General features: G+C 40.1%; 2 protein-coding genes across 3 annotated transcripts; one reads left to right on the forward strand and one right to left on the reverse strand.

The window, feature by feature from the left end:
• Window positions 1-2,103: 2,103 nt before the first annotated feature.
• anxa5b (annexin A5b) lies at window positions 2,104-9,795 on the reverse strand. The gene is made up of 13 exons (XM_068588743.1): window positions 9,667-9,795; window positions 9,332-9,375; window positions 6,418-6,493; window positions 5,993-6,087; window positions 5,274-5,387; window positions 5,070-5,160; window positions 4,450-4,529; window positions 4,168-4,218; window positions 3,481-3,574; window positions 3,283-3,378; window positions 3,117-3,175; window positions 2,412-2,534; window positions 2,104-2,296 (listed from the first exon to the last, which is right to left on the reverse strand). Exons 2-13 carry the CDS (start codon window positions 9,332-9,334, stop codon window positions 2,234-2,236), a joined length of 945 nt encoding a protein of 314 aa, XP_068444844.1. The 5' UTR covers window positions 9,335-9,375; window positions 9,667-9,795; the 3' UTR covers window positions 2,104-2,233.
• Window positions 9,796-13,630: 3,835 nt separating this feature from the next.
• Window positions 13,631-18,542, forward strand: uchl1 (ubiquitin carboxyl-terminal esterase L1 (ubiquitin thiolesterase)). 2 transcript variants are annotated; one of them, XM_068589252.1, is made up of 9 exons: window positions 13,631-13,739; window positions 13,839-13,850; window positions 14,336-14,464; window positions 15,083-15,224; window positions 15,663-15,748; window positions 16,024-16,071; window positions 16,377-16,446; window positions 16,524-16,582; window positions 17,471-18,542. In XM_068589252.1, exons 1-9 carry the CDS (start codon window positions 13,707-13,709, stop codon window positions 17,552-17,554), a joined length of 663 nt encoding a protein of 220 aa, XP_068445353.1. In that variant the 5' UTR covers window positions 13,631-13,706; the 3' UTR covers window positions 17,555-18,542. The 2 variants fall into 2 exon arrangements, with proteins under 2 accessions (XP_068445353.1, XP_068445354.1); XM_068589253.1 differs by lacking the exons at window positions 13,631-13,739; window positions 13,839-13,850 and adding an exon at window positions 13,878-13,925.
• The last annotated feature ends 778 nt before the right edge of the window (window positions 18,543-19,320 follow it).

The following is a 19,320-nucleotide window of genomic DNA, read 5'->3' on the forward strand; positions in this document are numbered from 1 at the left end:
TACCTGGGTGTCGGAGGTGGTTTCCCCTCTGGTTTGGTCCGGTTGACGCGCTCTTGCTTCGCCTCCGTCACCTGGCGTTCCTTTGCTTCGGTTCAATGGTTCACCAACATGTTGTAGTGTAGAAGATGAGTTCATTCTCTTCCAGCTGTGGTAGAACATTAATATGGTCCTTAGATGCCCAAAATGAACCTTTTGTTGCTCGAAGCATAAGAGCACCATGCAAGCACTCTCTGGAGACCAGCACCGAGGATTCATCTTTTAATTAGTCATTACATCTTCTCCTCGACTGAACCGCTTTAAGTGTCCCACATAAGATACATGTTTATTGTATTGAGCAACACAGCCAACCATCTGGATTTGTTGTATTTTCTTATGCAGGTTGTACGCTTCTGATCTTGTGTTATTACTACTGAAGCTAAATCAGTGTCTGATGGGTTGAACCCAATGTCATGAACATAGGGCTCCAACTGACATCTATTTTCACTATGAATTGTTCAGGGCATAAAATGGTGAAATCACACATTCCTACAGGCACCAACGTGCATCCTATTTCAACCCAAAAGCTAGAAACCAAAAGACATTTTTGTTTATAATATGAATCAGAGAAAAGAGGAAAATCCTCAGATCCTCCGATTGAGAAGCTGAAACTGCAGAAAGGTTCGACTGTTGATGATAATTACATTGGTACAATGACTTGACTACTTGTTTCAGCTCTTCGTCAGTGTTGAGACGCCAGCAGCTGTATGCAGGAGAATAGTTGACATTTCAGCAGTTGACATAATTAAGGACAAACTTGTGCTTCTTTCCGAGGTAATTTCAATGTTTTACAATAGCAGCAGTTCTAAGCTTTGCTGAAAAACCAAAGCGTCCCAGTCAACTTGAACTGCGGTGATTCGTTCAGAGCCTCAGTGACGAAGACGAGGCGAAGGCTTTAGATGTCAGGAGAACATCAAAACACAACTCAACGCTCCAGTAAGTACTTCAGATTTGACCTACAAAGCTGACCGGACACATGCCGACCCAAAAACACGCAGCGCGGCGGGGTGGGAGGAGTCGAGGGCATTGTTCTTCCTGTGGCTCGAGGTGGCCTGACCTCCACACCCTGCTGTTCGGAGCTTGTTATTGGAGGCTGGTTTCTGTGGTAACAATCAAGGGCAACCGCTTCCGTGAAAAGGATAACAAGAGTGTAACAGGACCTGGGACGACCCCTCCTTCAACCCACACTGAACAAAACATCTTCCTGTGATGTCATTCTTCCGTTAACAGTTACCTGATTATTCAGCAGCTGTCGGTTCAGTTTAAGTATGTGAAGGTCAAACAAGACTTCAACAGAAGGAGTACTGACACGTCTTGAGGCACAACGAATGCAAGGCGACACAGAATTAGCGTTCAGTTTTTATGCAACGTAACAAAATTAATAGAAAACTTAAGATCTGCTGCAGCACTTAGTTTTCTAAAAATACGGATTGAAACTCTCTTTGTCACTGCTACTCTAATCATAATGATTAATTTGTTTTAGAGACGTTTAATCTGTTGTTATATATGTAAAGTATTCAATAGCAAAGCATAATGTAGCTCTCAAATAAATGTAATGGAATAAAACAAAGTGTAAATAATATATGAAATGTTTAAGAGGAGTATAAAGCCGTATAAATACCGTAAGACTGTCCTTAAGTACGCATCACCTGTGTCTTGGATGTGAGTGAATTTCTCTCCATTAAAGCGGCTCTATCTCCCTCTAGTGGCAATGAGAGGACAGTGCATGTTCAACAGAAATCACACGGGTACATGTACAATATGTTCTTGTACAATATGTTCTTGTATTATACCCACAGGACAGAAGTGGTACTGAGACACAGACGAGACCAGAAAAGAAAACATCAGTTTAAATGTTTATTACTGCATATATTGTTTCTGCCATACGACGTACAAACAAAACAAGTGTAGACTTGAGCTGTGGTATGAATGATATAATATTTGTCATATTGAAGACGTTAGTCGGCCAAAAGCTGCAGGAATTGTTAGCTACCTTTCAAAGACATTATTTGGAGTCATAGTTTAAAAAGACCTGATGGGCCGTCTCTCACGCACGAGAACATGTTGTTGTTGTTTCGGACTCGTGTGTTCGCTTCTTGTTTCACTGAACCGAAGGCCAAAAAAATAAAGAAAAAGTCAGGCAGATAAGAGAAGAGGCACTTCAGGTGTGGTCCCTGTTATATTGCTTGTTCCCCGGTTACGCATCGTCTCCACCACAGAGCAATAGTAGGGCCTTTCGGTAGTCGCCGCCGGTATCTCCCTGTAACAAACACACACCAAAATAAAGGAAAGAAAGCTTCGTAGAAGGATGGAAACTTCTATTCTGTAACTGTGTATGTGTAGGTGTGGGCGTGTGTGTGTGTGTGTGTGTGTACCTTGATCATGGAAAACAGAGAGCAGGCAAACAACTTCCTGAACTCGCTTCTGATTTCCAACAAGTCCACCTCACTGCGAGTCACCATCACTCTGATCAGGGTGTTGTCGTCAGTTCCACAACCCTGCAACCACAAACACACCACGACTGGATGCTTAATGGATGTACAACGATCAGAGCAAAGGGTTCTGTAAATATTTATCAATGCTTCATGTGCGCCTGGATACAGATCTACATTGTTTGACAAATGTGATCCGTGTGAGCATCTTTTAGCCACTTGGGGGAACAGCTGAAACACAGCACTGACTCATCGTCCACTTTTAAAAAGTTGGTATGGTGAACATGTTGGCAAACAGTTGCTTATCTAAACATTGTTTCATTTGAAGTTGTGTTTCAGTGTCGTTTCTCTGCGTATGAGCTTAACAAAGCAGCAAAGTTACAGACCAGTGACACTAAACTACGAGCAGTTTTTACCCCGAGATTTTGATTAATTGAACATTGAAAAAAGTTTAAATAAAGAACTTCAACATGTGAGTTGAGCGTTTCCCACCACTTCTCTAATTCAATTCTGAGTTTGAAAAAACATTTCAAAATGTCGACACAAATTCAGACTTTTTCTGAAGCAGCTCTGGATTGCATTTTGCTGGTGTTATCATGCAAAATTACAACTAATGCATTGATTACATCTACTATTTTTTTCCCTTACCTTCATTGCGTAGTACAGAGTCTCAGCAAAATAGGCTGGAACGCTCCTGGCGCACTTCACTTTAGAGAGAAACAGGACAGACGATTGAGAACGCGTCATTATTATTCATTCAATGTCGTCACCGCCTCTTAAGAAGCAACAGAACCGGCCCGCGGTGGTTTCGTACCGACGGCCAGAAGCAGATCTTTCAGGCCTCCGGACGTTTCCCTCTTGATGCTCTCCTCCATCTCGTATCCAGCCAGCTTCATGTAGGCATCGAATACTGAAACACACGGGTTCAGAATTAGTTTGGATATAACATGAAGCTCCCTCTCAAAATAACTGTGCGAGGCTCTGTAGCTCTGACTGCAACTCTCAGACGAACCTTTCCTGAGATGTTCTGCACTTCGGTTTCCCAGGATGGTGACGAACGTTTGCTCATCAGTCCCGAACTTCTGCTCCCCTGCTTTGAAGAGGACCTGCGACCACAGAAACACATCGACTCAACTTTGAGGTACTGAAGTTTTTATACTTCTGCTTAACTACATTTCAGAGGGAAGTATCGTAGTTTTTAATGAATATGTGCTGAAGAGGAATGAGTTCAGCTCTCGGCGCTCAGACAGGATCAGTGATACTCATGATAGAAACGGCAACAGAACAACATAAAATAAAGTCTTGTCCGTACTGGGAATGGATCTCGTTCATACAGAAGTTATTCTGGAGCGGAAATCATTCAGCAAAGAGGCAGCAAGATCTAGAAAAATGTATGATCCGCACCATACAGAACCGCCTCACAGTGTCTCGTCTGTATTTTTAATCTCGTTTAAATTCAACCAAGAAGTTTCAGGATAATTTGTACACGCTCTCTCCACAAGGAGGCTTCATAACATTGTAATAGATAGCTGTACACACACACACACACACACACACACACACACACACACACACGCTTCAAAGCCCGGCATTTAGATCCTATCAACAAACATGTGACAGTCACACCCTCAGACAAGAAGACAAGAGGAGCATTCATAGTGAAGAGCAGAAATATTTACTGATCAGCATTTAGACTCACCTGAGCGTCAGCCTCAATTTTTTGCTGCTGGATACCCGTTGGCCTGTTCGCCTGAGGACACACAAAACATTTCTGTTAGAGAGGAGACGAGGAGAGTAGAGGATACAAGGCCAGAGCTGAGAAGAGGAGACAAGGCTACAGAAGAAGAGAGGAGAAGAGAAGAGAAGAGAGATGGATTGAGTAAAGGAGAGGATACAAGGACACAGCAGAGAAGAGGAGACAATGATGGAGAAGAGGAGAGACAAGGACAGAAGAGACAAGGACAGAGGATATGAGATTTACCTGCAGCAAAATAACCAGAAGTCTCTTGAAGTGACCTGAAGTATCTCCAGATACATCTTCCTCCAGGTCGTCGTCATACTCTGAGAAACACAAGATTTACGCATGTTCAAGTTTTCTTTTACATCGGCTCGTTAAAATTTTTTCTCAGTCCATTATCACATCTTTAGAAAACATCTGCTGATCAGATTCATCTGTGACACGTGCATAAAACACAGAAATAGATTTAATACTGACCTACACAAACTATTACAGCTATCAGAAACCAACGTCAATACTTGTACTTAGTTCATCTCTTATTATTTTTATTTGTTTTGTAACCTCTGGAACTGTCCCTCCTCCACGTGCCAGTATCCCTTTGCGTAGCACAAACTTAGCTTGGAGTGAATAATTGAAGCTGAGCCACAATAAATAAAACTTGATCGCTGTGACTCTGAAAAGTTAAAGCATCAGCAGTTTCACTTCATTCCCCGTTCTGAATCACTGCTTGTGAAGCCATTCATAAAACATATTTGTACATATTTTTCTGTTTTTTAAGTTGCAGATGAGAACTTATTCTGTAGTTTCATTGCAGAATATATATTATCACGGACCAATAATGACTACATGTGTGCAAGCGTTACCTTTTCTATACGCAGCGACCATCTCCTTCACCTGCTCAGGTGTTCTGGAGGCGAGGATCTCCACGAGGACCTTCTCGTCGGTTCCTGCACCCTACAGGTCAAAGAGGGAAACGGTCGGATGAAAAGACAGTTGAGATCCCAGCTGTACTCAGAAGCTCTCCTTCTCCAGCACGTATCAGCCTTCCTCTCATCTGCAGCTCTTACCTTGATGGCGTTGCGGAGCGATGACACATCATAAGCGAGGGGCGAGGTCATTAGTCCCACAATCAAGGTCTCAAATTTGCCACCGAGCTCTCCCTTCAGCTCATCTACCAGATCCTGTCATGAGGATACAGCACATGCTTTAATTAAATCCTGCGTGTGACTGACTGCAGCGCAACGCTGCACATTGACAAAATGTATGGCCGTTGCGGCGCAGCTGTATTTTTTTTGTCACGGTTCATGTAAAATAATCAGGTTTGAAGGCCTCAGTATGCTTCAAATGAAAAGCTTGTCGGTTGATCCAACAACATCTTTACGCATGGATCAGTGCAAAAGTGACTGGATTTGCTTCAATTGCTCAATAAGCAACTGCTAACCATGCTGGGGGCGTACTACTGCTTGTGCAGAGACAAAATATTCTGCTAAGCTTTTTAAAGCACTTCAACCTTTTGGGAAACATTTGCTTCTTTGCCGATAGATCAATATCAATCCCACTGTCATGTCCGCTCCACACTGGAGCCAGCAGCCAATTAGCTTAGCTTAGCATAGACTGGAAACAAAAGTCTTGCCTTTGCCTGCTTAGAAGAGGTTTAACGTTCCAGTAGTTACATTTATAGCTTCAACATATTCGTACTTTAGAGCATATGGAGGCCTTTTTTTCTAGTTGAAGCTCTTCTAATATGTGTGTTCATGAGGTTTCACAGCTGTTAATGTGGTCCAACCTTTCCAAACAGAGTTTTGAACGCCGTCTTAATCTGCTGCCTCTGGGCGTTGTTGCGAGCCACCAACAGCTGCAAGATGGCGTCCTCATCGGTGCCTACGACAGAAAGCACCATGGTTACCCAGACAAGCAGCAAAGACACAAAACAGTGACTGTGCTCGGTCGTGGCGGTTTCTTGATTACAACTATTTCACCCACACAATTACAGCCTCCAGCCGAGGTCAGATGACATTTTTTTCCCCCCGTGCATCTCTGCTTGTGTGTTTATGACTCACTGCTGTGTGGGCGGAGTAAATACTGCTTAGAGGAACTCCCAAAAATACGCTCTCTCATTGGTCAGTTGGAGTTGTACTACTGACACCACACCTTTGACGTATCCAATGACAGATAAATGTACACACGAAACACACACACAAAGCAACTTACCCATCCCTTTCATGGCCTTGTACAGGATCTCTGCATCTTCAGTGGCATTGAAGTTTTTACTGGCTTTTACGGTGGCCTGCAGCGTGGAAGAAATGGACACGAGAGAATGTAGTTTTGAAGTCGATTAGTTTTGAATTTCTCTTTAAAGCACAGCTGATATCGCCACGTACACTTGATTTATGAACCTCTATAGATTATGACTCAATACATTAAAAAGTTCTTCCAGCTGCAACATTATCGTCCTCGTCTTGTTTGAGAGGTAAAGAAACAATAACTCCTTCGCTAATGCACCCGGACCCAGTGGATCCCCACAGGAAGTAGATGTCAAATGAGAAGAAGTCTCTTCATGTGTCATACTGCGGCAGCAACAATATTCATGCATGCTAAAGCTTTCTCAAAGTGGGTATTTCAGAAGAGACACTTATCCATCCAAAGAACATCTTTCTGCTGTGGCTTCTTATCTGATATAAACCTTGCAGGCTACACTTAAATCAATCTGTCGTTCCATGCTTACATTCATACCATATTCACTCGATATCATAGCAGAACATTCTTAAGCAATCTCTAGATTTACGCTTACGGCTGATTTAATATTATACATCTCAGATTCTCGATTTTTCTCATGTCATCAAAGACTCTGCTTTGTAATCGAATTAGGGTGTAACACACTTAATCAATCTTAATATTCATGATAGAGTACTGTACGTATAAAACACTGTCTCCGATTAGTTATGTGCGTACTAGTCGCTTGTCTGAGACTGTTAGATGAACCAAATGATTTAATGACTTACAGATGGCATGAGAATACATGCAGATGTGCACACAAGGCTCACGGCACACTCTATTTCATGAACAGCATGTTCCCACATTGTAGTTTTACATCCGCCACGAACATGACGGATGATCAGGCGAATCATTGTTCTGAATGTGGAACGGGCGTTTCAGACCGGTACACTGATCGATACTGAGGGCCGTGAACTTGTGATAAAGCGGAAAAACATTAACTTTAACATTGATTTTTAGAAGAAGAAACAATCTGTAAGTCTTGCTGCACTCATTCCAGACACTCCCTAAAAACTGTTATACATTAACAATAAGATAGCCGAATGATTGCTTCTTTTTATTTCCAGGGGGAGGGATGTTTAGAGAGGAAAACCGCGGGAATGTGTCTGGAATTTTGACCCTGAAAATGTGGAGGGGAAAAAAAAGGAGTTGTGGGACGTCCAAAAACCAGTCAGCGCTAAACAACCAGGATTCTGTCTTTTGCAGCAGGAAGGAACGCCAAAATGTCCACACGCTCTCCTCGTAAACACACTCATCCCCACAAGCTGAACTAAATCTAATCAACATGCAGACGGCTACTCGGACAAACAGCTGAACATTTAAGATATTTAGAACAGCAACACAACGCAGTTCAACTAGAATGTAAGACGCAGTTCGGCCTCATACAGCGAGGGATACGTTGTGTGGAGCGAGCTCAGACATGACCGGAGGCATTTAACACACATACAGTCACAACAAACAATCCATAACACATGCAGCCCTGCTTGTATAAAGGGAGGTCCCCTATCCTATTATTACATTATTATTACTGTACAATTATATTATATGTTTGGCTTGAATCTTTCACAGATTAACAGCCGGCAATATTCTACATGTTTTATATATACATATAATAAAATTAGGAGATATTGTCTAGTAGTTAAACTTCTGAATTGAACATTATTTGCACACTCAGAGAATCTGAATTTTACAACGAGGAAGAAGATGCAATCAACAAACTGAGGTAATTTGACCTTTTTTTGTGGAAAAAACATATGAGACAAGTTAGTATTGAAACGAGAGAATAATAAAGTGTCCTAAAAGATGTCAGGAGGAGATCTTTAAAGGTTTGACAGTCATCCTTCAACTGTTTTCTCTATCAGAAGAAATTCTTTGAAATCAGGAGAATCATGTGCAGATAAACGACTGATTTTAAATGCATAAAAGACAATGACCGAATTAGTCATATTTGGAAAATTTTCCAGAATTTCCCCTTTAAGGGATCTTTGGGGCGGGAAAGCCAACATTCCTTCCTACTGAAGAAAAAAAAATGTAAGCGGAAAATATATCAGTGCTTTAAAAAAAGACAATCGGTTTCGAAAACTGGAGTAAATATTATATTTCTTGGGCACTTGGGTGTACGGCGTGTGGGACTGACTCAATAAACCATCACGTCATTCTCTACAACGATGCTGCTCATAAATGTGCTCTTAGCTCCACCCTGACAAAAGAAAGAGTTTCCCCTTTAACAGAGAAAGGTTGGCTATGAACTTCAGGCTGGACGTGGAAATGGGTGTATTTAAAACAGAGAGCTGGAGAGACAGAGACCCACCCGACTGGAAAAGAGCCCACATGAGTCATATGATAAACTTCCCAACTTCCCCAAATGTAACCCCAACCAGCATTAACACACACAAACTATAGTGTTGAGTAAAAGTGTTCATTTGATGAAATAAACTATTTAAAAACAACAACTTACTCTTTTTTCTTTATCTTAAACAGACGCACTGCCACATCATCTTCATTCATTAAATATTTATAGGCTTCTGTGCTCAGTCTAAACTAATAGTTTACTTGCATTTCATCAACACTGAATTCAGCTTCACATTTTGTGAACTCCACCCTACTGATGGATAATAACCAAATAAAACCTAATAAACCTAATAACCTGAAAAAGGGGGGCGTCGTCTTTGAGTTCAGATGGTAAAAACATCATTTATGAGTCGCATATTTGCATAAATAACGGATTTTTGTTGTTGCAAAGATCACGGAAACTTCCCCATTGTAATAATCCGTTTAATATAAAATGTGACCTCTTTCTTTAAATCGACCTCTAAAAAAAAAAAAAGTATGTGAAGCGAAGATGACTCACCATTTTGGAAGTCTTTGGCTATTTATTCTGGGGAAGAAGAATATCTGTTGGAAAGGGGAAATAAGATTATTGAGCAACAAAACATAACAAAGTACCAAAACCTGATGCAATAACGTCACACATCTGCAATAAACGTCTTTCTCCGGGTGGTTATCCGGTGTCTATCTGTTTAACTCTTCTCGGGTTCTCGTGCAGCCGAGCTGTCAGGCTTCACGCAGAGCTGACCTTCGTCTCCATTGTCTGCTGGTCGACCCCGGACAAGTCCATGTCGGATGCTGCTGAACTTCTTAAGAAGAGTCAAAAACGAAACAAATGGCTGCTGCGTGGAAACTTACCGCCGAGTAGCAGCCGTCAGAGAAAACTCGGAGAGCGGAAAGATACAGCCGGTTAAGAGAGACGAGAGGAGGAGAAGAAGGGCTGACGACAAAATCCCACCAGATTAAACTCTCCAGTGCGAGTGGGCCACACCCAGGTGCACGAGAACTCCGGTACAGAGTCCGGAGGAGGGTCCGTGCCTCTGAAGCACTCTGGGAAATGCTGTTCCATGTGTCCCGAAGCGAAACTGTTTTATTTTATTGTATTATTTGATTTTCGTCTGTTGTAAATTGGCAGCAGGATGAACAGAGGGTTGATCCTCTCAGATATTATATGAGAAGTAGGGCTGCAGCATAATATAACATTATTAGCAGCACAATTTGCTCATCATACAGAGTGCTCCAATGTCAGAATACTATGTAGCCTATAATACCACTGGATTATAAAGTATGATTGATATTGATACCAGAAGGCCTGTGTGTGCATGTAACTAACACCAATTACAAAATGTTACCCGACTGGTTTCTTTTGTTGACTTTTAAAAAATAAAATGAAAAAAGATTAAGCAACTTTTGCCTGAATAAACTTTTAAAGGTGTAATACATTAAATTCAGATCATATTACCTCTGAATGATTAACACTTCAAAAATTCGAAAAGTGGTAGTTTTTTTTTTTTTGTATTTTCAACATTGTGTGGATCCTGGAAGAAATGTACACATTGCAAAATACAATCTAATTATATATTTGTATTCTAATCTGTTTGTTTACATGTTAACTTTGTTAGATTATGGTTTCTCCTCATCCTAAGGGAAATCTATGGCATAGCTGCAAAATGTTCCGCTATGTCTATCACCTATAGTTGTTTAAGGTCAGAGCTAACAGTGAGCTGACAGATGGCAGGAAAGTATGTTTACACTGTGCTCCGGCCCACAAGTTAAAGACCATATACAAAGATAAGACATCAAATGTTACCCTCATTGTGTCATCGTGAAAATATCCAAGTGATGCAGCTGCAATGTTTTTCCGATTGTACTGAGATGATACATTTAATAAAACATGATCCATCATAGTGTATACACTGAAAAGATAAAAAAAATATGTGCTTCTTTTAGTTTTGTCTGTTCTGTTTGCCAACTTTGTAGGTTAAGGAATAATCATAGTTACAAACATTATTCCTGCGAATTTATACGAGCATCATACATTTAAGTAATGCAGGAGATTATATAATGATGATTTAATGCATGCATTGAAGCAGGCTGTTTCATGAATTCCTCTAATTATCAAATTTAGGAATGGTAATTCACAGTTACTTAGTACATTAATTGATTTACAACCAAATTAGGTGGAATCCAGTTATATGAAAATTCATTTCAGACCCATGCATTTGCTCAGCTGCTCTAAAAGCAGACCAGTACATATGCTCACTGAAAGATGAATTTTTTGCATATACATCACTGGTCGCAAACATGTTGCCGCAGGACCCAATGGTATTAATCATTAATATGTACAGAAATCCAGCTGGTCATGAATTACTGTAAGAAACAATGAATTAACATTCCTTAATTCATTTGTTAATGGCAATAAATTCACAATAGGGCCTCCATTATTTCATGCTTTAAATTAGCTTTAGTAAAGTGTATGATTTGTACAACTATTATGAGTGTCTAAAGACATCTGTAGCTAAACCATACCTAAATTAAAAATCTATAACTGACATCAAAGGGAAACTACATAGTTCAAGTTCAACATTTTTTTGTTCTTCTTTTATTACCAATAATTCATAGAGATAATAATCCATAATGAATTTAGAAACTAGAAGCTAAAACACAACATGTTTTGACATCAGGTGGAAACAAACAAACAAACATCAAAATGTACTGCATGAAGAAGGTTATCTTAGAAGTATATGGACAGGATGTTCATTCTGTTGACTTTGGCATGTGTGGAATCTGCATGTCAATGAATCACCAAGTAAACCAAACTGATAGCTGCAGATCTATTATAACAAAGACTTAACAGAGAGGTAGAGGTAGAGAGAGAGAGAGAGAGAGAGAGAGAGAGAGAGAGAGAGAGAGAGAGAGAGAGAGAGAGAGAGAGAGAGAGAGAGAGAGAGAGAGCAGGCTGTTATGTTACCTACCAAAGGTGACCTTCATTACATTTGTTTAAACATCCGGGCTGGACCTTTTTATTTTTTAAAGTTCAATCTTTTATTTTGAAAGACCAACAAATCTTTGATTTTTAAATATTCTTCTTAAATTTATTTGAGGGAATTGAATAAAGACTGGTGGTTTTCATATCACAAGCAATTTACATGAACTCCTAAGTGATCGATCATGTGTCTCGTCACCTTCTGCAGCTGTAACATTGTGATTGTTGAAGGAACAACCAGAGAAACAGAACTAACAGCATGCTGAATGAGACGAAGAGACAAAAGTACACCACAATGCTCCATCCATCCTCAACCTGTCAGTAAAGGAGTTAGACTGTCCACCTCCACAAATGTTGACGAGCATGCTGATGTGCATGTGAGGTCAAAGGTCCAAATGAGATTAGTCTTGTTCCTTTTTTTGCACTTATAGAAGAAGTGAAACTCCAGTGAGTTAACTTTTGTTGTGTTGTCCACAAGTAAAAAAGTCTGTCTTGTGAGGACAACAGTATAGTGTCACGTGAGTTGTTCTTAGGCATTCAAAAACCTTCTGTGGTAGGAATGAATGATTCCTGCAATCAAGTGTCTTCCCAATCGAGCAGATTTGAAAGTAAAGATCTTGATCGCATGAATATGATAGCATTTTTGTATCCAGGGTGCATCTGAATATGCTGTGAGCTTCTGACTATCCAAATGTATCAGTTTCTTCCTACAATCAGAGTAAATCAGAAAAAATAATCAGACAAATCAGAGAAAATAAAAGATAGAGTTCTTGCCTCTTGTGTCTTTTTGTTTTTCTTCAACACTGGTATGCATTTTGAGAATCAGGTTGTTTTTTTTTTACAAGGGCCCATGGACACATTTGACATATGACTGTGCCGCTCCCTCCAGGTCTTCATTGTAAATGAGGATTGGTTCTCAACTGATTTTATCTGGTTAAATAAAAGTCAAATAAAAGTGGCAGGTTTTCTGAACTATTTTCATATGTGGCAGAGTATTCAGTTGCACTTCAGATAATGTTAGTTTCAGTAAACAAGCATGTTCTTGCAAACCATGGTGGATTGGGAAACACATATAGAATGTTAGCAAGAATGTCTTGAGCTAAATTGCCTTATCATTTATATATATATATATATATATATATATATATATATATATATATATATATATATATATATATATATATATATATAGATATATATATATATATAGATATAGATAGAGATAGATAGATAGATAGATAGATAGATAGATAGATAGATAGATAGATAGATAGATAGATAGATAGATAGATATGGTATCTTAATCCATAATAATACAACATAATATATTAGTCAATTAATGTTGGTGTTAACACTCTGACTCTGCAATTGAACTGGTTACTATTCACAGTATTGGTTTGAGCATGAAATGGAAACAGTTAGGACATTACACGACATTATAGGCTATGTGGTCTGAATGATACCATGTGATCTGTGTAAGTCACACCATTACAGTTAAACTGGATAATAAAAATGTCTATTATTTAAATGTAATTTTTTTGGCCTGAACCATTATTGATAGCGAGGGATTGGGGTTATACGTTTTTTCATCTAGACTTAATGTGGTTTTACCAGAGTGATCTCACATTTAGCGGTGTGATCTAAAGCAATCTCTTTCTGTGAGGTGACTACACACATCAATGTGTACTAAGGCTTATGCAGCATTTCAAATTCATTTGATATTTCTCAGAAGACCGTTTGAATATGAACACCACCGGTTATCTGATCCGAGGCCACCCCTCGTGTCTGCCGGTAATTGGTATGACCGGCAGCATAAATAAAGCATGGGCACGCGCTGTAACTTCAACAAACGGCTACCAACCGACGAGGCAAGCACACACAAATCGCGGAGTCACACCGAAACAGTACAAAAATGGAGTGGACCCCAATGGAGATCAACCCGGAGGTGAGGGGGTGGAAGGGGAATAACTTTGTCACCTTTCCAACCACCGTAACGTTTTCAAAACCATAAACTCACCTGTGGCCTCTGTTTTTGTCGTTGCAGATGCTAAACAAGGTGAGTAACGCTTAAGCTAACCAGGCAATGGTGACGTAGCTAATGGTCTCGTTAACGGCTAGATTCTACTTACCGGTAAGTTTTAATGCAACTAACTGTTAGCGAGTTGAGTGCCGTTAAACCGGTTAAAAAAATAAGACACCATGCCACCACGTTGCTATCACGCCATTCAAATATATATTTTTAAAAGTAAAGGTAAAACAAAAAGTGGTCGCTGATATCAAAAGGAGATGCGCCATCAAACAGGAAAAGCCTTTCTGTGTTTTCGTTTGGATTCATACGAGCAACAGCATCATCCTCAGTGCCCAGTCGGTGCCCGGTGTCTCAGATAAAGGGTGTGGTCCTCCTGGACCAACACAACGCAGCATCTTTAAACACGCTCAGGGGTGTGGCGGGATCATGTATAAGTCACAACCCTCATCGGTTTCACGTGTATTTTAGGAAGTCTTGATTTCATTTATCATGCTGTCTTTGTGTGTCTCCAGATGATGAGCAAGCTAGGCGTGGGTGAAAGCTGGCGCTTCGTTGATGTGCTGGGTCTGGAGGCCGATCAACTCTCTGCCGTCCCTAAACCATGCTGTGCCTTGATGCTGCTCTTCCCCCTGACACAACAGGTAATGACCGCTTTGATGGCGGTGGGGTCTACTTCCTGGAAATTTAGGGTGGGGTGAGCCACTGATGCAGGGCAGGGTGTGGTGAGACTGAGGTGCAGGGAGGGCATGGATGCAGAGGGATTAAGAGCTGTATTATGTGACTGGTCGAATAGGGGGCGAGTAGGTGGAAACCAGGATACTAATATGGAATCTCGTTAGTTTGTTAAACCGAGGCACAGACTGGAGTATTCTCATATGAGTTTCTGTTGTGAGCCTGGGATCAAGTCCACATCCCCAGGACAACAGCCACAATTGAGAAATGACTAGAAATTAATTTAACTCAACAATATATCAGGTGATTTTGAAAAATGTCTATCACACTTTCCAAGACATGACGTCTTCAAATGCTTTGTTTGTCTGATAAACCACCCCAAAGATGCATGTATAGTCTTATATTTGCTTGTTTTTGCTTTATTAATGACATGATTCATCGGTTTTCAACATTTATATTTGGTTGATTTGTTTCCAATGGTCATATAGCCACGTAAATGTTTAAAGAACCATAATTTACTGCGCCCTGTGTTTATGTGCCTATCCTGACGACCATAACCATGCCCTATCTGCCTGTGTGTTTTGCAGCATGAGTCTTTCAGACAGCAGCAGAAAGACAAGGTTGATGGAGGCTCTGAGGTTTATTTCCTAAAGCAGACAGCAGTCAATTCCTGTGGCACGATCGCCATGCTGCATGCTGTGGCCAACAACAAGAGCAAAATGACATTTGGTGAGGGTTAATCAAATGAGCACTGGTACCATAGTGAGTCTGTGTAAATGACACAGCAGTTTCTTTTCAGTGCTGAGATATCCTGCTGTTCAAATTCCAAAATGTACATTAGTTTTAATGTCAGTTACTTTGTTTTCTGTAGTTGAAAAGTGAGACCATATTAAGCGCTTCTAAGACTCATGATGGAGATGCTCCGGATTTTACTGTGACTAAATTACCAATGCAGTGATTAGTTACTGAGGAAAAAGCTAATGTTCAAAGTCATTTGCTGAATTGTCCTAAGTAGCTTGTCACACTCTCACCAATATTACTCTTATTTTTGTTCTTTTCACTGGGCTTTTGACAAATCAGTTTAGTGTGGCAGGCTGTGCTTTGGGATATGTGAGTAAGTGGCATATTCATTTCTGGTTAACTAATGCTGCTTTGGGGTCTTTTCAGATGGTAGCTCTGCCCTGAAGAAGTTTCTAGATGAGACTGCAAACATGTCTGCTGATGACCGTGCCAAACATCTGGAGAAAAACCAGGTTAGAAACTTTTGAAGCTGCTCCATGTTGCTTTGAATCTATGAGCCGATGTTCTGAAGGGCTCTAAAACTGTTTTGTTTTACCCACTTGGGGGCGCCACATACTACTAAATGTATGTCTCGGGGCTCTTGATTGCTGGCTATTACAGAATGTACTAGAAAGAATATGTCTTTGCAGTTTTACTATTGTAAACATTTCTGCATGTGTACTTTACTGAGTAAAATGATTTGTTTTAGTAGTATTAAACTGACATGTTCTAAATTGTTGTTCTCCAGGCAATCTGGGAGGTTCACAATGAGGTTGCAGAGCAGGGCCAGTGTAGGGTAAGAAACTTCACCACAATATCAACTAATGGCTCTCATCATATTCCATTTTCAGACGTTAGATGGGACAACCCACATTTAATTCATTTATACGAGACTCCCTACACTTAAAGTATAAATCTGAGAGTAATTTACTCATTCAGATGGATCCTGATCTGAATGTGACCTGTTCTCAAAGTGGTATGAGAGACTTTGTATTTGTGTTCATGGTAATTCGTCAAAAGAAAACTTACTTTGTTACTAAGTCTTTTTTGTATCTCAGTATTTGCTCTGAATATAAATTCTTCACATCTGAACTTTTACAGCCGGAAGCCGATAAAGTAAACTTCCACTTCATTGCCTTTGTCAATGTAAATGGACAACTTTATGAATTTGGTAAGCACAGCCCATTGTGTACATTTCTGTTTGCGTTTTCATGTTGTGGATTCCTGACTGTCTTATTTGTCTCCAAGACGGGAGAATGAATGGACCTGTGAAGCACGGAGCTACCAAAGAGGAGTCATTCATAACGGTTGGTAAAATGATTCTTTGTCAATTCAGGATATGTTTATATGGGATTGTTAGCAAAGTTTTTTTGTTTTTTTTCAAGCACTCGGTCTGTGATGAGTCATGGTGATATTAACTGGAATAGGGAGTGGTTCGTCCCAAGTGTCTGGAATCAATAAACTTTGCTAATGCACACTCTCAAATCTCCAATAGGGATGGATCATAAAGGATAATTGGAATTTAAGCAATGTTATGTTTCACCCTATACTTGAACCGCTGCTGTAAGCCATGAAAGTCAGCTCCGTTTAAGATATTAGATTAATAACATAAGCTGTTGAGGAAGAGCATAATAAAAATATGATTAAGCTACAAAATGTGTTTAGTCACAGTTTGGAAGTCATGGATGTTCACGTCTGTAAGATGGTCACATCAAACGACCACAAGAGGGCGGTACATGCATTACTGATGAAATAGCAACATTTGAACATTGTGATTAACTCCTGAAGTAAAATGAGAGCTTCTTACCTTAATTAGTTATCAAATAGAAGACATGCATTCACAATTCCACCGAGTGGGCAAAAACCTGATCATGATCATGTGTTATCATTTTGACCAAATGTTACAATATTTTGGGACTACTTTTGGTGCGACTGTCTATACAAGCTATATGAATATAGTCTCACATGACAGTATCTGTAGTTTAGTGCTATTGCCCAGCCCTTTTGGGAGTATACAAATATTAGTAATGAAATGTACTTTTTTTTTTTAAATTTCTTCCTCCGTGGCTAGGAAACCTCAGATGTCAGAAATGTAGTGTAGTTAAAGTGCTGTATTTCTAGTTTGCGTACAGTGGCGCAAACTATGTAGTAACTCTACTTTTCTTTTTTTTTTTCTTCTTTTAATGCATGACCAGGATGCATCCAAAGTGTGCCGTGGATTCATGGAGCGAGAGCAAGGAGAGGTCCGTTTCTCTGCGGTGGCTCTTTGTCACAGTTAGATTTTCGGTAGGACGCACATTCAAATTGTGAACCAAAACGTCCAGACGCATTCACATAGCAAACACAACCGGCAGGCACCCAGAACAACCTGTAAACCCACACATCTGCAGACACCATGCATTTATAAAGCACATATTGTTGCCACATACTGTTCCTTCAACTCTTGAACAAAGCACACACTTACACAAACGCACCATCAAACCCTTTTTGTTCTGCCAGCACTAAACTGATACACGCTTGTACAAACTGTTTTCTGTGATATCATTCAGCAACGGGAATTGTAAACCATGCGGTCAGATCTCACCACTGCTTGTGTGCATTTTTCTTTTTTGCAGCTATTTTTTGTATGTGATCATTTAAAAGTCTGTGTCAAAAACCCTGATGCTTAAATACCTTTTGTGCCAATAAATAGAATACAGAAGAGTGAGACAGGAAAAGACAGAACTTGTGGGGAGAAATGTTTTTTCTGAATGCCCTCAGTTGCTGTGTGCTTGAGTTTATAAGGATCTGACATTCCTCAGAACAGGCCAAATGTGTCCGTAGGAATAATTTAACCATTGTTCGGAGAATACACACGATCTTTTGAGTAGTGGTCTTGGGTGGCCTTTGTTTAGGAAAAACTGACGTTTTCTTTGAGGAGTTTGAATTTAAAATGTTCATTAGTGGCTTACAGTCGTTTTGCTGTCAGACATTAATACAATTGGAAATGTTTGCACTTTTATGACGATGGATTTTCACTTCATCCACAAATACACGATTTAATGTGACAGTTAAAAACTGAATACAAAACCTCCAAACACGGCATGGACCAATATTAAAAAAAAAAAAAAATGTAAAAAATGCTCTGTGTTGTCGTGCACGGTGTTGGTACTGTATGTCTAGGCTGTGCACTAATTGTTTACCTTTATGCACCTTCTAATTACTATGTTGCTGTAGTTCTGTTGGTGAAGCAGCTGTGAGAATTCAATAAAGCAACCATTAGACTTCTGTGTGTCTGCTGACGTATTTCTGGCTCTTGCTTTAAAACCGACTAATCTATAGCCCCCACTTGACTTCCCCCGCACACACCAGTCTGCATTTTAGCAGACTACCCAGTCATTCATCAGTCACATAAGGTGATGAAGTGGTTGATGCCCTGTGGCTCTCACAGTTTGAGGTTCATCCTGGCCGGTTTTGGCTGCAGTTCAGCTGTAAAGGGGTGAAACCGGAGGTGAAGACTAAAGTCGTCAATTTGTGTGATCACGCCACTCGTTACTGTGGATACAGACACAAGACCTCTGTTGCAAGATAGCAGACATTGTGATGTACAGTATATTCTTTACTTAAATGACAGGACTCTCTTGGTGGCAACAAAGCGGTTCTGAAAAGGCTGTTTCCCAAAATCCTTATTCAGACTGTCCAATATCTAAGAGTAAGGCCATACGGCTCCACTTCCTGTTTGTCTTTATTTCTCTATGTGATGTTTGAAATTAATTTGCGTCACACTAAAGGACAAACTCTCACAACTATGCACATTTAACGGCACTGACTGTCAAACAATTCTTTGGTTCTTATTTTTAGATACAATATAGAGTAAATGTGTCTTTCACTCAATGACTGCACAAAGGACTGTGCACTTTGTAGATATTTCTATCTATAGACTCCATATTATAATGTATCCACTGAAGCGTGAACAAATTATTTCTTCACGAGTAAAGGGTAAATGGATATTGTGTTGCCTGAAGCCCCCACCAGCTACGAAGCACACACTACATGGCAGCCTCAT

Source organism: Clinocottus analis, unplaced genomic scaffold, assembly GCF_023055335.1.
Source record: "Clinocottus analis isolate CAN_PGR_092001 unplaced genomic scaffold, fCliAna1.0.p SCAF_22, whole genome shotgun sequence".
NCBI lineage: Eukaryota > Metazoa > Chordata > Actinopteri > Perciformes > Cottidae > Clinocottus > Clinocottus analis.